Here is a 19,549-nt window from a genome sequence, read left to right on the forward strand (position 1 = left end):
TTCCCTACCCACCCATACTGACGTCCTTTGGCTATCTCACTGATGGAACAATTTTGGCATTGATGTGCCATGTTTTGACAAAATAATACTTGTTCAAATCAGTCGGCTAACAATCTCACTGTAAAAGCGCTTTGCGTGCGTCTGAACTCCTCAGTAGTGCAGCAAGCAATGACAAGAAGGTAGAAGTTTGTTACATAGATAGAGAGCTGATGACATCACAAGCATGACTCTAGTTGTGACATCACAGATTTTTCCTTCATCTTTGGAATGTGTTACCATTGGTTACACTGTCTATGTTGTTATACAAGCAGTTTATGGAGAGACGTTTTTTTTGGCAATATTTACATAAAATGTGTGAATTTAGATTTCCAGATTTGTTTCATTGTGTCCAATGAAACATAAAACCTTTCAAACGTTTTCACACACTCACACTTTTACAACCTGAAAACTGCAAAGAAAAATGAAACTCTCCTTTAAATCTTTGTTTTAATATGTAGCGTCGCTGCTGGCTATCTGTTTGTATTGGGACTTTTTGTCCTCCTCTGTGATTCTGTACATTCATTTTCGCGTTTAGATGTTTTCCTGTTGGCCTTTCTTTAAACCCTCAAGAGGCTCGGCAGCACAAACACTCAGCGATGATCGAGATCAGCGGGAGCTTACATCCATCAATCAGTTCTTGGTCCATTAAGTCCCCACAGAAATATTATCTGTTTCTTTTTGTCTTTTTTTTTACTCTTGGTTTTGTGCTGCCTTCTGTCTGCTGTCTCTCTTTGGATCCGTTTGGCCTGAGGGTACCGGCTCTCCAGAACTAATCTAGGACAAAAGTTTTCTCTTTGTGATGTGATTAAAAAAAAATGCCTCAAAGTCTTTTGTATTATTATTATTATTATTGCTCTACAGAGCTAAAGCTGGTTGAATAATCTGTTGGTCTCCTTTCTTCCTTTTGTAGAGATATTTGATATTTGAGAGATAAGACAAGCCGTGTCTTCCATTTTGTTGACCCCAGTAAAGGTTCCTCATTTCTGCCTGCTACTATGATTGAAGTCTGAGTTCTCCAGCAATCAGTGCAGAACGATTACCAATGAAACATGCAGCAGGAGATCTCTCACCTGTGCAACAACACCGGCTGTTTTACCTGGAGGTTGATACTGATGGAGCTGACAGTCTATGAAGCAACACTGACCTGAACATAAAATATGCTGCTATAATTGGAACTCTATAATGTAATCTCAGTAAATATGTTTTTTACTATGTCTGTTTTTATAAACTATCGTATCCGTAATAAAAACAGATAGGTTGCTGAATCTAGCTGATGGGTCGGTCCCGAATGTTTGGGCTGTTAGAGTCGGTTCTTTGAATTGAAACCATGGGAAACCGGCTCCTAGAGCCGTCTTCATTATGAGGGCCGGGGCTGCAAACACAGTTCCTACCCAACTCTTCAAACCGCACAGTGATCGATCTGCACAGGTGCTGATGTGAGGACCAAAAGACAATTTTAACTCTGTTTCTCGTCCAGTAGCATAAACACTGAAATTAAGAAACCACAATCCCTGAATTAGGAGGGAATGTGGGGCAAATGTGATGAAAGATTTGCATTATTACTAAACTTCTATCACTGCTGACTATTCTATCACAACCTGATTATTATTCATCATATAATCTGACAATTACAGTTTCCGTGACGCCAGGTTTAAGGAAGTACACGGACAGTGAAGGCAATCTTACACCGAAAACTCATGAAACACTTTCACAGTTTACTGATGAGACTGGTTAAACATCGCTGTATCTGAAAACTATTTAAACATCCAGACATCCATCCATTTTCTGTTCACCCTTTGTCCTTAGTCGGGTCGGGAGGGTTTGCCGGCGCCAATCTCCAGCTAGGTTCCGGGCGAGAGGCGGGGTTCACCCTGGACAGGTCGCCAGTCTGTCGCAGGGCACTATTTAAACAATCAGCTCAAATTATAAATATTAAATAATCACTGGTTGGCTGTAAGGGCCAGCATATTCTACTCTGCTAGCCGTAAAAAAATAAAAATAGTAAAATCTCAATTATGTTTAATTTAAGCTATAATTAACTTTTATTCTACAAATTAGTTGCTTATTGGTGTCATTGAGGTTTAATTTCCTACTTTAAAAAGTGCCTTAAACGCATCTCATATCGTTCTAAGTATTTAAAATACTTAAATATCAACTTTGACCTGGACTGTTTACTATTCATCATATAATATCTAAATTACAGTTTGTGATCCGTGACAGTCTTATCTTTACTCATACTGGTTAAAGATTATGTTTTAAACCAGATTGTTTTCCAGCTTGTTTTCCTTAAACCAGTTTTTTGTTTAATTCTCAGTCGTATTTGTACTTAAGATCCCCATCAGTATCCCATTAGATACTGAAGTTAAAGAGGGGAACACATTCAGACAGATTAATTTCTGTGCATTTCAGTTTTCATGGAGTTCTGTACCATGTAGAATTAATTGAGTTTAGCTTTTATTTGAAGTTTCTGTGTATGACTGGATGTAAAATACTTTAGAAATGAAAGCAGTGAAATGTTCTTGTTTTTCCATAAATAAAACTCTGATGTTTGTTTGAAAGAAATCTCAAAAAATATACACTAGTATTTTGAGCAGAATATGCTTTTTAATAACTGTAGATTTGAATAAATATTGATGGATTATTCATTGATTGTCATCGTCATTAACTGTTGCCATATTTTTAAATGTCAGCTTTAAGTAAAGCATCTAAAGATCCTTGCAATAACAGTAAAACATGAGTTTTTACACAAATTGAATTTTTTCATTTCCTCAATATCAGAATTTAAGACAGTTTTTAAAAAAAGGTCATATTCAATATATTTAGCAAATTAAAAGTATTTTTTTATCAATTAGACTGATTTAGTATGAAATAAATGAACCTTTTATTAATGTTGTAAGATATTTAATATAACTTTATGTTGAGAGGAGGCTCAAAGCGGAACATTCAAAGGGGAACTAAAAATCGTTTACAGTTTCTTCAGTGCAGCCAAAGTGAAACACACAGGAAGCTACGGAGCTCACGAGGTAGCATTAGCTCCTCTTAGAAGGTATATTTCCGTGTTTTCAGTGAAAATGTCTTCAGTTCCGCCTCAGAGAGAGTTTATCAACGAGCAGGTAACTCCTGCTGGAGAAACATTCACAGAGTGGAAAGAAATCAACGTTAAGATGGAGGATCAGCGCAGACTGATGGATTTTACCCGGATACCGAGGATCATCTTACACCGGATAGGTACGAAACACCTTCATGTTTTACTGATTAATCAGGTTTAAGAAAGACGAAGCTGAAGTTGGTTTCCAATTCAAGCTTCCGATTCGGGAAATGGCTAAAGGGCGATTCCACCTATTTTTTCCTTCCGCATGTTTAATCGACTCTAGTTTAAAAACTACAACACCCAGACTCTTCAAACCTGGACTGGAGTATTCTGCTCTAATAGCAGAATATTTAAACCCAGGGACGATTCTAGGATCTGACCTTTAGGGGTCCTTAGCCCCCAGCAGTGCTAAGGACCAAGAGAAGTTATTTGTTGGTGCATTTTTCTAAACTTCACTGCTTATTTACATACATTCACATAAGAAATTAAATAGTTTTGTCCAACTAAAACCGTTAACAACTACATACAGGTCTGGAAAAAATGAAGAGACCACTGCACTAAACCCCATTGAAAACCTCCTGGTTATTCCACCAAATATTGATTTCTGAACTTCTTCCTGAGTTAAAACATTTGTTTTGTTGTTTCTAAATGAATATGAACTAGTTCTCTTTGCTTTATTTCAAGCTCTGAAAGCACTGCATTTTTAAATTATTTTGACCTTTTCTCATTTTCTGAAATAAACACAAAGTTTTTGCTCGGAATTTCAGAGACATGTCAGTAGTTCAACAATCTTCATTTTATTTAAACCATGTACCTATACAGTGAACCCTCGTTTTTCTCGGGGGTTGTGTTCCCAAAAGAACCCATGATAGGCGAAATCCGTGAAGCATTTACCTTTATTTTTTACAATTTTTATAAAGCATAATTACCGTATTTTCCGCACTATAAGGCGCACCACATTATAAGGCGCACCTTCAATGAATGGCCTATTTTAAAACTTTTTTTATATATAAGTTGCACCATGTTTAAGGCGCATAGAATAGACGCTACAGTAGAGGCTGGAGTTACGTTATGCACCATTAGATGGAGCTGCGCTAAAGGGAATGTCATCAAAATAGTCAAATAGACTTAGACTGACTTTATTGTCATTTTGTATGCACAGGGTTTATACAGAACGAAATTTCGTTGCATACGGCTCAGGACAATGTTTTGAGGTTCCAATGTGTGAGGTTACTCCAGAATAAAATAAAATACAGTATAAAATATGAATATAAATATGAATATAAATATAAAGTGCAGGACTGACAGTAAAATGGAAGTTATTTAGCTCTGTACATGTGCAAGGTATGAAGTGGAGACCAGATTTTGAGTGCAGTCCAGTTAAGAGTTCAGCAGTCTGATGGCAAGTGGGAAAAAGCTGTTTCGGAACCTGGTGGACCTGCACCGGATGCTGCGGAACCTCTTTCCAGAGCCAGAAAAAAATCCTGTTTTTATCCAACAAAATATTAATAGTAAACTTCCTTGTTTGATTGACATTTAAAGGCTTTTGTTTTGTCTTTTTGTCCAGATCTCCCACAATGTTGTGTGTGTAAAGAGGAGGAGGTTCTCAATGAAACAGAACCACAGAGGAACCAACTCATCTCTCATGGCTCTGCAGAAACTGAGAACCAAAATCAGGAAGGAATCAATTCTGAAGACCCGGGAAAAAAGAGAAAGGAAGAACAAAAACAAAGGAGAAATATGAGAAAACCAAAGAGCAGAAAAGGCAGAACTGACACTTCAAAACAACAAAAGCACAAAAATGCTCACGCAGGGCAAAAATTATATTCTTGTAAAATTTGTGATAAAACCTTTTTTCGAAACGATATCTTGCTGAGGCACAGAAGAATTCACAGATATGAGCGGCCTTTTTCTTGTGGGACTTGTGGAAAGAGTTACAGTAACAGAGGGACTTTAACTCATCACATGAGAATTCACACAGGTGAGAAGCCTTTCTCCTGTGGGTCTTGTGGAAGAAGTTTCTCCCTAAAAACTAATTTAAATGTTCACATGAGAATTCACACAGGTGAGAAGCCTTTCTCATGTAGGACCTGTGGAAAGAGTTACAGTGAAAGAGGGCCTTTAACTCGGCACATTAGAATTCACACAAGTGAGAAGCCTTTCTCCTGTGGATCCTGTGGAAAGAGTTTCTCTCGAAAGGACGCTCTAAATGTCCACATGATAACTCACACAGATGAGAAGCCTTTCTCTTGTGGGTCTTGTGGAAGAGGTTTCTCCCTAAAAACTCATTTACATGTTCACATGAGAATTCACGCAGGTGAGAATACTTTCTCTTGTGGGACTTGTGGAAAGGTTCTCTCGGAAAGGCCATGTAAATGCTCATATGAAACTTCACACAGGTGAGAAGCCTTCTCATGTGAGACCTGTGGAAAGAGTTTCTCTCGAAAGGACGCTCTAAATGTCCACATGATAACTCACACAGATGAGAAGCCTTTCTCTTGTGGGTCTTGTGGAAGAAGTTTCTCTCAAAAAACTTATTTAAATGTTCACATGAGAATTCACACAGGTGAGAAGCCTTTCTCTTGTGGGATCTGTGGAAAAAGTTACAGTAAAAAATGGACTTTAACTCATCACATGAGAATTCACACAGGTGAGAAGCCTTTCTCTTGTGGGATCTGTGGAAAAAGTTACAGTAAAAAATGGACTTTAACTCATCACATGAGAATTCACACAGGTGAGAAGCCTTTCTTCTGTGGATCCTGTGGAAAGAGTTTCTCTCGAAAGGACTTTCTAAATGTCCACATGATAACTCACACAGATGAGAAGCCTTTCTCTTGTGGGACTTGTGGAAGAAGTTTCTCTCAAAAAACTCATTTAAATGTTCACATGAGAATTCACACAGGTGGGAAGCCTTTCTCTTGTGGGTCTTGTGGAAGAAGTTTCTCTCAAAAAGGTTCTTTAAATGTTCACATGAGAATTCACACGGGTGAGAGGCCTTTCTCTTGTGGGACTTGTGGAAAACGTTTCTCTCAAAAAGGTGATTTAAATGTTCACATGAGAATTCACACGGGTGAGAAGCCTTTCTCATGTGGGAGCTGTGGAAAAAGTTACAGTAACAGAAGTTATTTATCTCGTCACATGAAGACTCACTCTGATGAGAAGCCATAGGTCCAAAACAGATCCGATCCTATTTGGCATCTAATCTTATGGAAAATCTGGTCAGATGATGTAAACAGCAAGTTGAACATATTAAAGTCAACAGATTCTTCCAGGCTGCTAGTGATTCACTGTGATTGTGTCTTTCACTGTCTGACCAACATAAACCTGAGGTCTTCTTTTGCCTAGCAGCTTGTTTTCCTTAATCCAGTTTTTTGTTTTAATTCTCAGTCGTATTTGTACTTAAGATCCCCATCAGTATCCCATTAGATACTGAAGTTAAAGAGGGGAACACATTCAGACAGGATTAATTTCTGTGCATTTCAGTTTTCATGGAGTTCTGTACCATGTAGAATAATTGAGTTTAGCTTTTATTTGAAGTTTCTGTGTATGACTGGATGTAAAATACTTTAGAAATGAAAGCAGTGAAATGTTCTTGTTTTTCCATAAATAAAACTCTGATGTTTGTTTGAAAAAACCTCTAAAATAATTTTGATCTGGTCAGATTTTGATTTAGAGCTAACCACAGAGAGGTTTTTATGTTCCCAAATGTTTTGTCATTGTTACACTTTGCTATGAGAAGCAAAGTATATTATTAAAAAGGTATGTTAAAATATACACTAGTATTTTGAGCAGAATATGCTTTTTAATAACTGTTGATTTGAATAAATATTGATGGATTATTCAGTGATTGTCATCGTCATTAACTGTTGCCATATTTTTAAATGTCAGCTTTAAGTAAAGCATCTAAAGATCCTTGCAATAACAGTAAAACATGAGTTTTTACACAAATTGAATTTTTTTCATTTCCTCAATATCAGAATTCAAGACAGTTTTCAAAAAATGTCACATTCATTACATTTTACCACATTAAAAGTATTTTTCATCAATTAGACTGATTTAATATTCTAATCTCAAATGTAATGTTTTCATTAGTTATTAATTAATTCTGCATTGTCAGAAACTACATCTTTATGGACGTTTCATGCACCTTTCAGTTACTGTATCCAGAGATAACATTGCAGACGATCTACAATACTGTAATGTGACACAAAAACAAGTCAGAAATATCTTTTGCATTTGAAGGATATTTTTTAAAAACCCATCAAAAATCCATAAATTAATCAACTCGCCCAATGCTTTCTGTTGTTAAGAGCTTTGGATTAATGATCCTTTTCAGTTTTGTTGTCAATCAAATTGTTGATTTTATGGCTGTAATTAAAGTGATCTGTCTTATAAAAATATCAGACATAAAAACAGGCCAAGAATTTTTCAAAATAACCAGAAGACTTTTATTGTTTTGATGGCTTTAGTTAAATGATGTGTCTTGGTCTCACATCTTGTCTCTTCAGTGACCTTTCATGTTTTCACTACTTTTTTGGCAACATGAACCTTTTTTTCACAACACAGTCAGTTATTCTCCATCTTTACAAGTCAAAACAACGAATCTCTGCGCTCCTCTATAAAATATGTATTTATTTACTGTTAACTTCAAGACTGAATCACAAAATACAAAACTAGAAAATTCCTGAAGAAATTTAACCGGGGCCTGCCAAAATGTGCCCGTCGGTTTGGACCCAGCGTTCTGATGCTAAAAATTAGCATCAATGCTAAAGAAACCTGCAATGTAATCAATAGCATGTGGAGAGTAACAAGCATGTTGATTAACATGGTCTTGCACCATTCAGTATGTTAATATTAATGTATAATCTAAAATGAGCCAAAATGCTAATGTAAGCCTAAATGCTGTCAGTAGCATGTGGGCTATCATTAGAATGTTGTTTTAGATTGACTTCCTACATTCAGTGTCCTAAACATGGATAATAATTAAGAAAAATAGCTAAATCTTATTTTAGGGAAAATGCTTAACCTGAGAGAAAAAGATAATGCAGGCTAATATTATTGCACCACCTATGGCCTTAATTTAACCATAGAGGAATATTAAGGCTTTTATTTGAAATTTTCAGTAAGCTTCATTTTAAATGTCCAAACTAATTCCATGAGTAACATTGATCTAGGGGCTGCACAGTGGCGCAGTTGATAGCACTGTTGCCCTTGCAGCAAGAAGGTCCTGGGTTCGATTCCCGGCCGGGGTCTTTCTGCATGGAGTTTGCATGTTCTCCCTGTGCATGCATGGGTTCTCTCCGGGTACTCCGGCTTCCTCCCACAGTCCAAAAACATGACTGTTAGGTTAATCGGTCTATCTAAATTCTCCACACACACCCTAGGGGTGTGTGTGTGTGAATGTTTGTCCTGTATGTCTTTGTGTTGCCCTGCGACAGACTGTCCAGGGTGACCCCGCCTCCCACCTGGAACGTAGCTGGAGATAGGCACCAGCAACCCTCCCGACCCCATTAGGGACAAGGGTGAACAGAGGATGGATGGATGAATGGAACGTTCATGTAAAAAATACACAAATGTAATGAGTAAGCTTAATTTTAAATCAGTTATAAAACACCCAAAACACAAGTAGTTCTAAAGGCCAGCTCAGTCCCTCCTCTGTAGTAACTGACAGTTCCACCATGTTTGTAGTTCTGACATTCAGCTCAGACCTCTTTGTAGGCACTGAGTGTCCGCCATGTTGTAGTCCTAACCTTCAGTCATTGTAGTTCTAAAGAGCAGCTGTTGTGTGAGTGTGAGACAGAAAGGTGGAAAAGAATTATATCTTTGTGAGACACCTAGTCAGTTTTTATTTAAAAAAGCAGTCCGAACAACTCCTTCCCGTTCGGGAACCGTGATACGTATTCGAAAACCGTTTGAAGCGTATGAGAGGGCTATTTGTCGCCCGCGATTAATATCTCTACCTCACTCTCAGTAATAACAGTGATGAGACATAGATGGTGTGCGCCGAGCTCCTGAAATTTTTCAGAAATACATGGAAGTGAATCTGGGAGAGCGTCAGTTACCCTGCCGCATGATTTCGCTCTGAAGCACCTTGACAGAAAACCGTAAGCCCTAGAGAAATTTTGAAAACATTTTACCGGAGCAGGCAGGCGTATCGATGTCATGACCGAGTTTGACACCAATCGGGCGATATTTGTGGGCGTGACGGCGATTTCTAAATTGTTTTGGGGTCAAAAATCCACTTCATTTCTCACTCTAATGGGGCAGCAGTTGGTTTCAGTTATGCTCTGTGTTTCTGCAGTTGGAAATTTTGCTCGTTTTTAGCTTTTTACGTCGCCATCGTAACTCCGATTCCCAATAACAGTAATAGCTAAATGCCGGGATTGAGCCGCACGTTTTGATACCACTTAGACTGTTTTACAAGCTAAAACAATCACAACAATTCTCTGCGTTCCTCTATAATATATGTAGCCATTTACTGTTTAACTTCAAAACTGAATCACAAAATACAAAACTATAATATTAGACTCTGTTTCACAAGCTGAAACGATCACACACAAGAAATTAAAATACCATCTAATATGGTTCTTTTGTAAGATAAAAAGTATTTTCTGATAACTGACTCCAAGCTCACATTTTTAAATAATTATTTTTTCATTAGTGTCAGTATGATGTATTATTCTAATCATAAATGCTGTGTTTCCATTAAATGTGGAAAATCCTCATAATTAACAGAAATAAAAGGCTTGGAAACATCCGTGTGTTTGTGTAATTACTTTAATACTGTGTTTCACTCACTGAAATATATAAACCTTTTATTAATGTTGTAAGATATTTAATATAACTTTATGTTGAGAGGAGGCTCAAAGCGGAACATTCAAAGGGGAACTAAAAATCGTTTACAGTTTCTTCAGTGCAGCCAAAGTGAAACACACGGAAAGCTACGGAGCTCACGAGGTAGCATTAGCTCCTCTTAGAAGGTAGTTTGAAAACAGGTTTGGTGTTTTCGGTAAATATTTCCGTGTTTTCAGTGAAACTGTCTTCAGTTCCGCCTCAGAGAGAGTTTATCAACGAGCAGGTAACTCCTGCTGGAGAAACATTCACAGACTGGAAAGAAATCAACGTTAAGATGGAGGAAGAGATGGAGGATCAGCGCAGACTGATGGATTTTACCCGGATACCGAGGATCATCTTACACCGGATAGGTACGAAACACCTTCATGTTTTACTGATTAATCAGGTTTAAGAAAGACGAAGCTGAAGTTGGTTTCCAATTCAAGCTTCCGATTCGGGAAATGGCTAAAGGGCGATTCCACCTATTTTTTCCTTCCGCATGTTTAATCGACTCTAGTTTAAAAACTACAACACCCAGACTCTTCAAACCTGGACTGGAGTATTCTGCTCTAATAGCAGAATATTTAAACCCAGGGACGATTCTAGGATCTGACCTTTAGGGGTCCTTAGCCCCCAGCAGTGCTAAGGACCAAGAGAAGTTATTTGTTGGTGCATTTTTCTAAACTTCACTGCTTATTTACATACATTCACATAAGAAATTTAATAGTTTTGTCCAACTAAAACCGTTAACAACTACATACAGGTCTGGAAAAAATGAAGAGACCACTGCACTAAACCCCATTGAAAACCTCCTGGTTATTCCACCAATATTGATTTCTGAACTCTTCCTGAGTTAAAACATTTGTTTTGTTGTTTCTAAATGAATATGAACTAGTTCTCTTTGCATTATTCAAGGTCTGAAAGCACTGCATTTTTAAATTATTTTGACCTTTTCTCATTTTCTGAAAATAAACACAAAGTTTTTGCTTGGAATTTCAGAGACATGTCAGTAGTTCAACAATCTTCATTTTATTTAAACATGTACCTATACAGTGAACCCTCGTTTTTCTCGGGGGTTGTGTTCCCAAAAGAACCCATGATAGGCGAAATCCGTGAAGCATTTACCTTTATTATTTACAATTATTATAAAGCATAATTACCGTATTTTCCGCACTATAAGGCGCACCACATTATAAGGCGCACCTTCAATGAATGGCCTATTTTAAAACTTTTTTCATATATAAGTTGCACCGTGTTTAAGGCGCATAGGATAGACGCTACAGTAGAGGCTGGAGTTACGTTATGCATCCATTAGATGGAGCTGCGCTAAAATTCATGTCATCAAAATAGTCAAATAGGTCAGTCAAACTTTATTAATAGATTACTGTTGTGGATAAAATACTATTTCCAAGCACTGTTCAGGTGAAATCACTCATTCAGGTTTATTCATATATTGTGCACAATGCAGAGAGCTTGTAGGACAGTCAGTAATGAAGCAGGTCTGGATGAAAAGCTCTGTCAGGCAGAGAAACACATGAGTTTTATACCAAGGATAAAGATTTAACAACAAGAGGTGAGACAGTCTGGTTGTGATGCAGCTGTAGAAAACAACTTCCAACCTTCTACATGTAACCCAAATAGTTCTTTTGGTGAAAGTTCACAATAATTCATATAACATGACTAGCAGATGTGACCTTAATGTAATTTTTCCATCACATTTCCCCCCTTTTGATTCTAAATAAATATGATAATATTTAATATTAATCAACACACATTTCCCTCCTCAGTCATAAGACATAACACAACAGTATCCTGGAAGATGTAACAAAAACAACTAAACACATATACACAAGATACGAAAAACCTACCGGCATTCACCTGTTCAACCCTATAACAATATGACTGTGTTTGGTAGGAAAAGTTATCTTGCAGCCCCTCCTTGCCAGGGAGGCGGTCCTCTATATGTTCTGTCCAGGAAAAGTGTGGAGGTATCATACCAATGATTGAAGACATAAAAACCCAAGAAACAATAATAAAGAAAATGAAAATGTAACACAAAAGCTAATTAAGGAGGAGAAAAAAAATTACAATAAAAAAAAAAACATTTAAAAGGAAAAACAAACAAAAATCAACGTCAAAACAAAACCCCAAGCTTAATAGAAAATTTATATCTAATCGAATAAATCAATCTAAACCACATCACAACAACAATCCATAATCATGAAATACCTTACTCCAACTAAACTTAAAAAGAGAAAAAAAACTAAAATGAAAAAAAAGATTTCATTTCCAGATCAAATGAAAAATAAAATCAAAATATAAAATGCATATTTAGAACATGCAGAAAGGATAGGCATTTGTTTTTGTGAAACAGACATTTCAGTGAATTGCAAAGCAGTATAGGAAAGCTAGGATACTAGCCTGAAAATATCAATGATTAACACTACTTAAAGACAAAAAACAAACAAAAAAACCCAAAACAAACGTTACACTGAAGGAAATCTTACAGCGAATGCAGTTTACTGGAGAGACTGGTTAAACATCGCTGTATCTGAAAACTATTTAAACAATCTGCACAAATGATAAATATTAAATACTCACTGGTTAGCTGTAAGGGCCACAGGTTCTTCTCTGCTAGCCCTAAAAAAAATAAAAACAGTAAAAGTCTCAATTATGTTTAATTTTAGCTAGAATTTAACTTTTATTCTACAAATTAGTTGCTTATTGGTGTCATTGAGGTTTAATTTCCTACTTTAAAAAGTGCCTTAAACGCATCTCATATCGTTCTAAGTATTTAAAATAGTTGGAAAGATCAACTTTGACCAGGACTGTTTACTATTCATCATATAATATCTAAATTACAGTTTGTGATCCGTGACAGTCTTATCTTATAAAAAATGTCTGTACTCCAGCTTTTAGTTTATGTATTCATCTTCAGTGAGTTTAATAGATGAACTCTCACCTTGCCCCATACCTGTCAAGCTGTAGGTTTGAGAATATGGGAAATGTCGCTTGGATTTGGGGGAGAGGAGGCGAACGAAGGAACGTAAGATGGGGGTGGAGGGGAGGAAATGGACCAGGAGACAGACAAAGTCCAGGGGGGAGGGCCCATTGCATTAAATAAATGACTTAAATAATTTATATCATTGTCCATTTTCACCTTTCATATTTAATCTTCCAATGTGTCCAACATTCATGTCAAATATTTTCAATAGGATCATTTTGCCATTATTTTCTGCATGTTAACAACAATCACCCCACTGTTACCAATTCTGCTGCGAATCGCAGGAAAGTAAAGGCTGAGATTTAGTCGTGCTTTTGAAAGTGTGTGTTGAGTGTGTGAGTGGAGCAATGTCTGACAATATCAGTGGGTCAAGATTTGAAAGCACTTTAGGGCTTTGCTTTAGAGATTTTATGTCATTCTTTAATGTGATATATATCCTGAAGCTACATAGAGGAAGAAAACTTTTTGTAATATTTGAATGGAAGCCACTAGATTAAGCCACTAAGTTAAGCTATCACCATCTTGTTTGCTCACCTGGAGGTCCATAATATCATATTTCGACTCACATCTAGTTCCATTCTGGTCAGAAGAACCTCATTGGTTGAGTTAATGTTCATTCTTGTAAGATTGCGATTTTAGAATAACCCTCCAAAAATCCTGTTTTTATCCAACAAAATATTAAAATGAAGACTTCCTTGTTTGATTGACATTTAAAGGCTTTTGTTTTGTCTTTTTGTCCAGATCTCCCACAATGTTGTGTGTGTAAAGAGGAGGAGGTTCTCAATGAAACAGAACCACAGAGGAACCAACTCATCTCTCATGGCTCTGCAGAAACTGAGAACCAGAATCAGGAAGGAATCAATTCTGAAGACCCAGGAAAAGAGAGAAAGGAAGAACAAAAACAAAAGGAGAAATATGAGAAAACCAAAGAGCAGAAAGGCAGAACTGACACTTCAAAACAAAAAAAGCACAAGAAAGCGCACGCAGGTCAAAAATTATATTCTTGTAAAATTTGTGATAAAACCTTTTCTCGAAACGATATCTTGCTGAGACACAGAAGAATTCACAAAGATGAGCGGCCTTTTTCTTGTGGGACTTGTGTAAAGAGTTACAGTGAAAGAGGGACTTTAACTCATCACATGAGAATTCACACAGGTGAGAAGCCCTTCTCATGTGGGACCTGTGGAAAGAGTTACAGTGAAAGAGGGCCTTTAACTCGGCACATGAGAATTCACACAGGTGAGAAGCCTTTCTCCTGTGGATCCTGTGGAAAGAGTTTCTCTCGAAAGGACGCTCTAAATGTTCACATGATAACTCACACAGATGAGAAGCCTTTCTCTTGTGGGTCTTGTGGAAGAAGTTTCTCTCAAAAAGGTTATTTAAATGTTCACATGATAACTCACACAGATGAGAAGCCTTTCTCTTGTGGGTCTTGTGGAAGAAGTTTCTCTCAAAAAGGTTATTTAAATGTTCATATGAAAATTCACACAGGTGAGAGGTTTTTCTCTTGTGTGACTTGTGGAAAAAGTTTCACACAAAAACAACATTTATCTTATCACCTGAAAATTCACACAGGTGAGAAGCCTTTCGCTTGTGGGATCTGTGGACAGAGTTTCTCTCGAAAGGACGCTCTAAATGTTCACATGATAACTCACACAGATGAGAGGCCTTTCTCTTGTGGGTCTTGTGGAAAACGTTTCTCTCAAAAAGGTTATTTAAATGTTCACATGAGAATTCACACGGGTGAAAGGCCTTTCTCTTGTGGGACTTGTGGAAAAAGTTTCACACAAAAACAACATTTATCTTATCACCTGAAAATTCACACAGGTGAGAAGCCTTTCGCTTGTGGGATCTGTGGAAAGAGTTACAGTGAAAAACATACTTTAACTCATCACATGAGAATTCACACAGGTGAGAAGCCTTTCACTTGTGGTGTCTGTGGAAAGAGTTACAGTGAAAAACGTACTTTAACTCATCACATGAGAATTCACACAGGTGAGAAGCCTTTCTCTTGTGGGTCGTGTGGAAAACGTTTCTCTCAAAAAGGTGATTTAAATGTTCACATGAGAATTCACACGGGTGAGAAGCCTTTCTCTTGTGGGTCTTGTGGAAAAAGTTTCACTCAAAAAGAACATTTATCTTATCACCTGAGAATTCACACAGGTGACAAACCTTTCTCTTGTGGGACTTGTGGAAAAAGTTTCACCCTGAAAACAACTTTAAATGATCATATGACAATTCACACAGGTGAGAAGCCATTCTCATGTTGGAGCTGTGGAAAAAGTTACAGTAACAGAAGTAATTTATCTCGTCACATGGAGACTCACTCTGATGAGAAGCTATAGGTCCAAAACAGATCCGATCCAATTTGGCATCTAATCTTATGGAAAATCTGGTCAGATGATGTAAACAGCAAGTTGAACATATTAAAGTCAACAGATTCTTGCAGGCTGCTAGTGATTCACTGTGATTGTGTCTTTCACTGTCTGACCAAGATAAACCTGAGGTCTACTTTTGCCTAGCAGCTTGTTTTCCTTAATCCAGTTTTTTGTTTTAATTCTCAGTCGTATTTGTACTTAAGATCCCCATCAGTATCCCATTAGATACTGAAGTTAAAGAGGGGAACACATTCAGACAGGATTCATTTCTGTGCATTTCAGTTTTCATGGAGTTCTGTACCATGTAGAATAATTGAGTTTAGCTTTTATTTGAAGTTTCTGTGTATGATTGGATGTAAAATACATTATAAATGGAATCAGTGAAATGTTCTTGTTTTACCATAAATAAAACTCTATGATGTTTGTTTGAAAGAAATCTAAAAAAAATATACACTAGTATTTTGAGCAGAATATGCTTTTTAATAACTGTTGATTTGAATAAATATTGATGGATTATTCAGTGATTGTCATCGTCATTAACTGTTGCCATATTTTTAAAATGTCAGCTTTAAGTAAAGCATCTAAAGATCCTTGCAATAACAGTAAAACATGAGTTTTTACACAAATTGAATTTTTTTCATTTCCTCAATATCAAAATTTAAGACAGTTTTCAAAAATGTCACATTCATTACATTTTACCACATTAAAAGTATTTATATTAATTAGACTGATTTATTATTCTAATCTCAAATGTAATGTTGAAAATGAGATCTAGATCTCAACGGGGTTTACCTGATTAAATAAAGAATTATTATTAAAAAGTCTTTGTGATGTTTCAAGAGCCACGGTATCCAGGGTTATGTCAGCATACCACCAAGAAGGACGAACCACATCCAATAGGATTAACTGTGGATGCAAGAGGAAGCTGTCTGAAAGGGATGTTCGGGTGCTAACCCGGATTGTATCCAAAAAACATAAAACCACGGCTGCCCAAATCACGGCAGAATTAAATGTGCACCTCAACTCTCCTGTTTCCACCAAAACTGTCCATCGGGAGCTCCACAGGGTCAATATACACGGCCGGGCTGCTATAGCCAAACTTTTGGTCACTCGTGCCAATGCCAAACGTCGGTTTCAATGGTGCAAGGAGCGCAAATCTTGGGCTGTGGACAATGTGAAACATGTATTGTTCTCTGATGAGTCCACCTTTACTGTTTTCCCCACATCCGGGAGAGTTAGGGTGTGGAGAAGCCCCAAACAAGCGTACCACCCAGACTGTTGCATGCCCAGAGTGAAGCATGGGGGTGGATCAGTGATGGTATGGGTTGCCATATCATGGCATTCCCTTGGCCCCATACTTGTGCTAGATGGGCGCATCACTGCCAAGGACTACCGAACCATTCTGGAGGACCATGTGCATCCAATGGTTCAAACATTGTATCCTGAAGGAGGTGCCGTGTATCAGGATGACAATGCACCAATACACACAGCGAGATTGGTGAAAGATTGGTTTGATGAACATGAAAGTGAAGTTGAACATCTCCCATGGCCTGCACAGTCACCAGATCTAAATATTATTGAGCCACTTTGGGGTGTTTTGGAGGAGCGAGTCAGGAAACATTTTCCTCCACCAGCATCACGTCGTGACCTGGCCACTATCCTGCAAGAAGAATGGCTTAAAATCCCTCTGACCACTGTGCAGGACTTGTATATGCCATTCCCAAGACAAATTGATGCTGTATTGGCTGCAAAAGGAGGCCCTACACCATACTAATAAGTTATTGTGGTCTAAAACCAGGTGTTTACCTATCTCCTTTTACCAAGGTGTTGAGGGGATCCGTTTTGGTGGCCTTAGGATGTCATCTCTGCTTTTTGCGGATGATGTGGTCCTATTGGCTTCATCAGGTCGTGATCTGCAGCTCTTGCTGGAGCGGTTCGCAGCCGAGTGTGAAGCGGCCTGGATGAGGATCAGTGCCTCCAAATCCGAGGCCATGGTCTTGAGCCGGAAAAGGGTAGAGTGCCTTCTCCGGTTCAGGGGGGGTGTCCTGCTCCAAGTGGAGGAGTTCAAGTATCTTGGGATCTTGTACATGAATGAGGGAAGAAGGGAGCTGGAGATCGACAGGCGGATTGGCGCAGCGTCTGCCGTCAAGCAGGCGCTGTACCGGTCCGTCGTGGTGAAGAAAGAGCTGAGCCAAAAAGCGAAGCTCTCGATTTACCGGTCGATCTACGTTCCCACCCTCATCTACGGTCATGAGATTTGGGTCATGACCGAAAGAACAAGATTGCGGATATAAGCGGCCGAAATGGGTTTTCTCTGTAGGGTGTCTGGGCTCTCCCTTAGAGATAGGGTGAGAAGCTCAGTCATCCGGGAGGGACTCAGTGTAGAGCCGCTGCTCCTTCTCATCGAGAGGAGCCAGTTGAGGCTCGGGCATCTGGCCAGGATGCCTCCTGGACGCCTCCCTGGTGAGGCGTTCCGGGCACGTCCCACCGGGAGGAGGCCCCGGGGAAGACCCAGGACACGCTGGAGGGACTATGTCTCTCGGCTGGGAACGCCTCGGGATTCCCCCGGAGGAGCTGAATTATTCATAGTGGACTCACGGGATTATATTGCATTGTGTAACCCGCAATTAGTAAAGGACTTTTATTTTTGCGGGCCCACTTCCTGTGTTGCCTGAACTCTGCTAACTTATTTAAAGCCACGCCTCCAGTGCGCAGTAAAAGATCCTCACCTGTTCCACTGATTGTGGCTTGCTGTTGGCGTCTTCCTCAGGAATTCCTCCAAAAATCTTTGAACCTATTGATTTGATTGCTGGATGAGTTTGTTATTTGTTAACAGTATTATTTTTTCATGTGGTACTTCTGCTCGATTGCTCATTGGAGGGTTGTTTTATTAGAATCACTGGCATTGTTTACCTGGACCGCCACCAGGATTCTGTTAGTGCTGATTGTGGCTCAGTACGCCCCACTCTCTTCTAAAAGGTAACTTGTTGCTGAATTTTGTGCGTATTCTGACACCTTTACATTGATGCTGAGGCACTGAAGTTTAAGATAAAATTGATCAGAACAGAATGTAGCTACACTTAAGTTGATTTTACGCAGTATATTTATTTATTTATTTATTTTCCTTCCCTCACTCTGCTTGAGTATTTGATGATTAATTTATTTTATTTTTCTTGATTGATATTTTGGAAGTGCACTTTAACTTTAAATTGATTAGTTGAAATATGATAGTTTTGTTTTGTTTTATTTAAATTATGGTTAATTTAACCTGATTGAAATGTTTGTTTAATTATTAGGAATCTAAGTATTGCATTTGCATTTAGTATGCATAAACTAGATGTTTAAATTTAATAATTATTTCCTTTGTATTATATTTGTACATAATTGTTTCTGATAAAACACTTAATGGGTTTTCTGACCTTTTAGGTCGTTTTTTTTTTTTCACCTGTCGGATCAGATCCTCATCTGGATCGAAAGATGGCGAGCTAGGAATGGACTATGGACTTTATGATTTGGAAATCAATTTATTCTGACTCAATTCTCATGTGTCTCATTGTGTTGTTGTAATTGTATGTTTTTTTATTCAAATCACTTAATATATATTCACCAAAACTAAAAGCACTGCGTCCTGTTTTTTTCACACCTCAGGCTCCTTAAAAGGCCACTCTTCTGATGCTGCTTATGTAGCCGCAGTTAGCTGCCTAGCCCATAACTGTTACAATTGACATGAACATTTTCAGTGTGATTGTGTTTAAACTGAGACTAACTTTCATCCTTCTGAGAATTTATTCTCTAACAATTATATGATCTTTCTACATCAAGTAAAGAAACTATTTCTGATAATATCTTTATAGAAGATCACATCACAATAAAATACTTTTTAACTCTTTTATTATCAGTTAAAAAAAAACAAAAACAAAATGTTTTGATCATCATGGAGTTGAAGTTTATGTCAACTGCATTCAGTTTATCTAACGTCTTTTTAGCCTCTATTGAAGTATTCCACCATGTTGGCCATTAAGTCCCAGTTAGCTTTTCATCTGGACACTTAGTAAAAAATCATAAGCTTGAATTTTTATCCTGATCTGACTTAGAAACAAACCACATGAATTCTGCAGAATTTTACCACAAAATTAGTTTTGCGGTTCCTTAAGTGACTGAAAAAAAATATGTAAAGAACGAAGCAAAACTGACTTTGTCTCA

General features: G+C 37.8%; 3 protein-coding genes across 3 annotated transcripts in view; all 3 read left to right on the forward strand.

The window, feature by feature from the left end:
- Window positions 1-19,549, forward strand: part of LOC116733102 (gastrula zinc finger protein XlCGF57.1-like) — a 366,755-nt gene that overhangs the window by 275,861 nt on the left and 71,345 nt on the right. The window lies entirely within an intron of this gene.
- LOC116733065 (gastrula zinc finger protein XlCGF49.1-like) lies at window positions 4,994-15,490 on the forward strand. The gene is made up of 3 exons (XM_032583755.1): window positions 4,994-5,279; window positions 14,124-14,605; window positions 15,464-15,490. Exons 1-3 carry the CDS (start codon window positions 5,096-5,098, stop codon window positions 15,488-15,490), a joined length of 693 nt encoding a protein of 230 aa, XP_032439646.1. The 5' UTR covers window positions 4,994-5,095.
- LOC116733143 (gastrula zinc finger protein XlCGF49.1-like) lies at window positions 5,522-6,745 on the forward strand. The gene has a single exon (XM_032583934.1). The coding sequence runs from the start codon at window positions 5,597-5,599 to the stop codon at window positions 6,296-6,298; it is 702 nt and encodes a 233-aa protein (XP_032439825.1). The 5' UTR covers window positions 5,522-5,596; the 3' UTR covers window positions 6,299-6,745.

This window comes from Xiphophorus hellerii, chromosome 14, assembly GCF_003331165.1.
Source record: "Xiphophorus hellerii strain 12219 chromosome 14, Xiphophorus_hellerii-4.1, whole genome shotgun sequence".
NCBI classification, from domain to species: Eukaryota; Metazoa; Chordata; class Actinopteri; order Cyprinodontiformes; family Poeciliidae; genus Xiphophorus; species Xiphophorus hellerii.

What these genes read in the sequence shown, in the direction of transcription:
- LOC116733143 (XM_032583934.1), top strand. Translation starts at nt 5,597, where the DNA reads ATGATAACTCACACAGATGAGAAGCCTTTCTCTTGTGGGTCTTGTGGA.
- LOC116733065 (XM_032583755.1), top strand. Translation starts at nt 5,096, where the DNA reads ATGAGAATTCACACAGGTGAGAAGCCTTTCTCCTGTGGGTCTTGTGGA. An exon ending in GCACATTAGAATTCACACAA is followed by an intron (nt 5,280 to 14,123) that starts GTGAGAAGCCTT and finishes GAATTCACACAG; the next exon opens with GTGAGAAGCCCTTCTCATGT. An exon ending in CTCGAAAGGACGCTCTAAAT is followed by an intron (nt 14,606 to 15,463) that starts GTTCACATGATA and finishes TGTCTGACCAAG; the next exon opens with ATAAACCTGAGGTCTACTTT.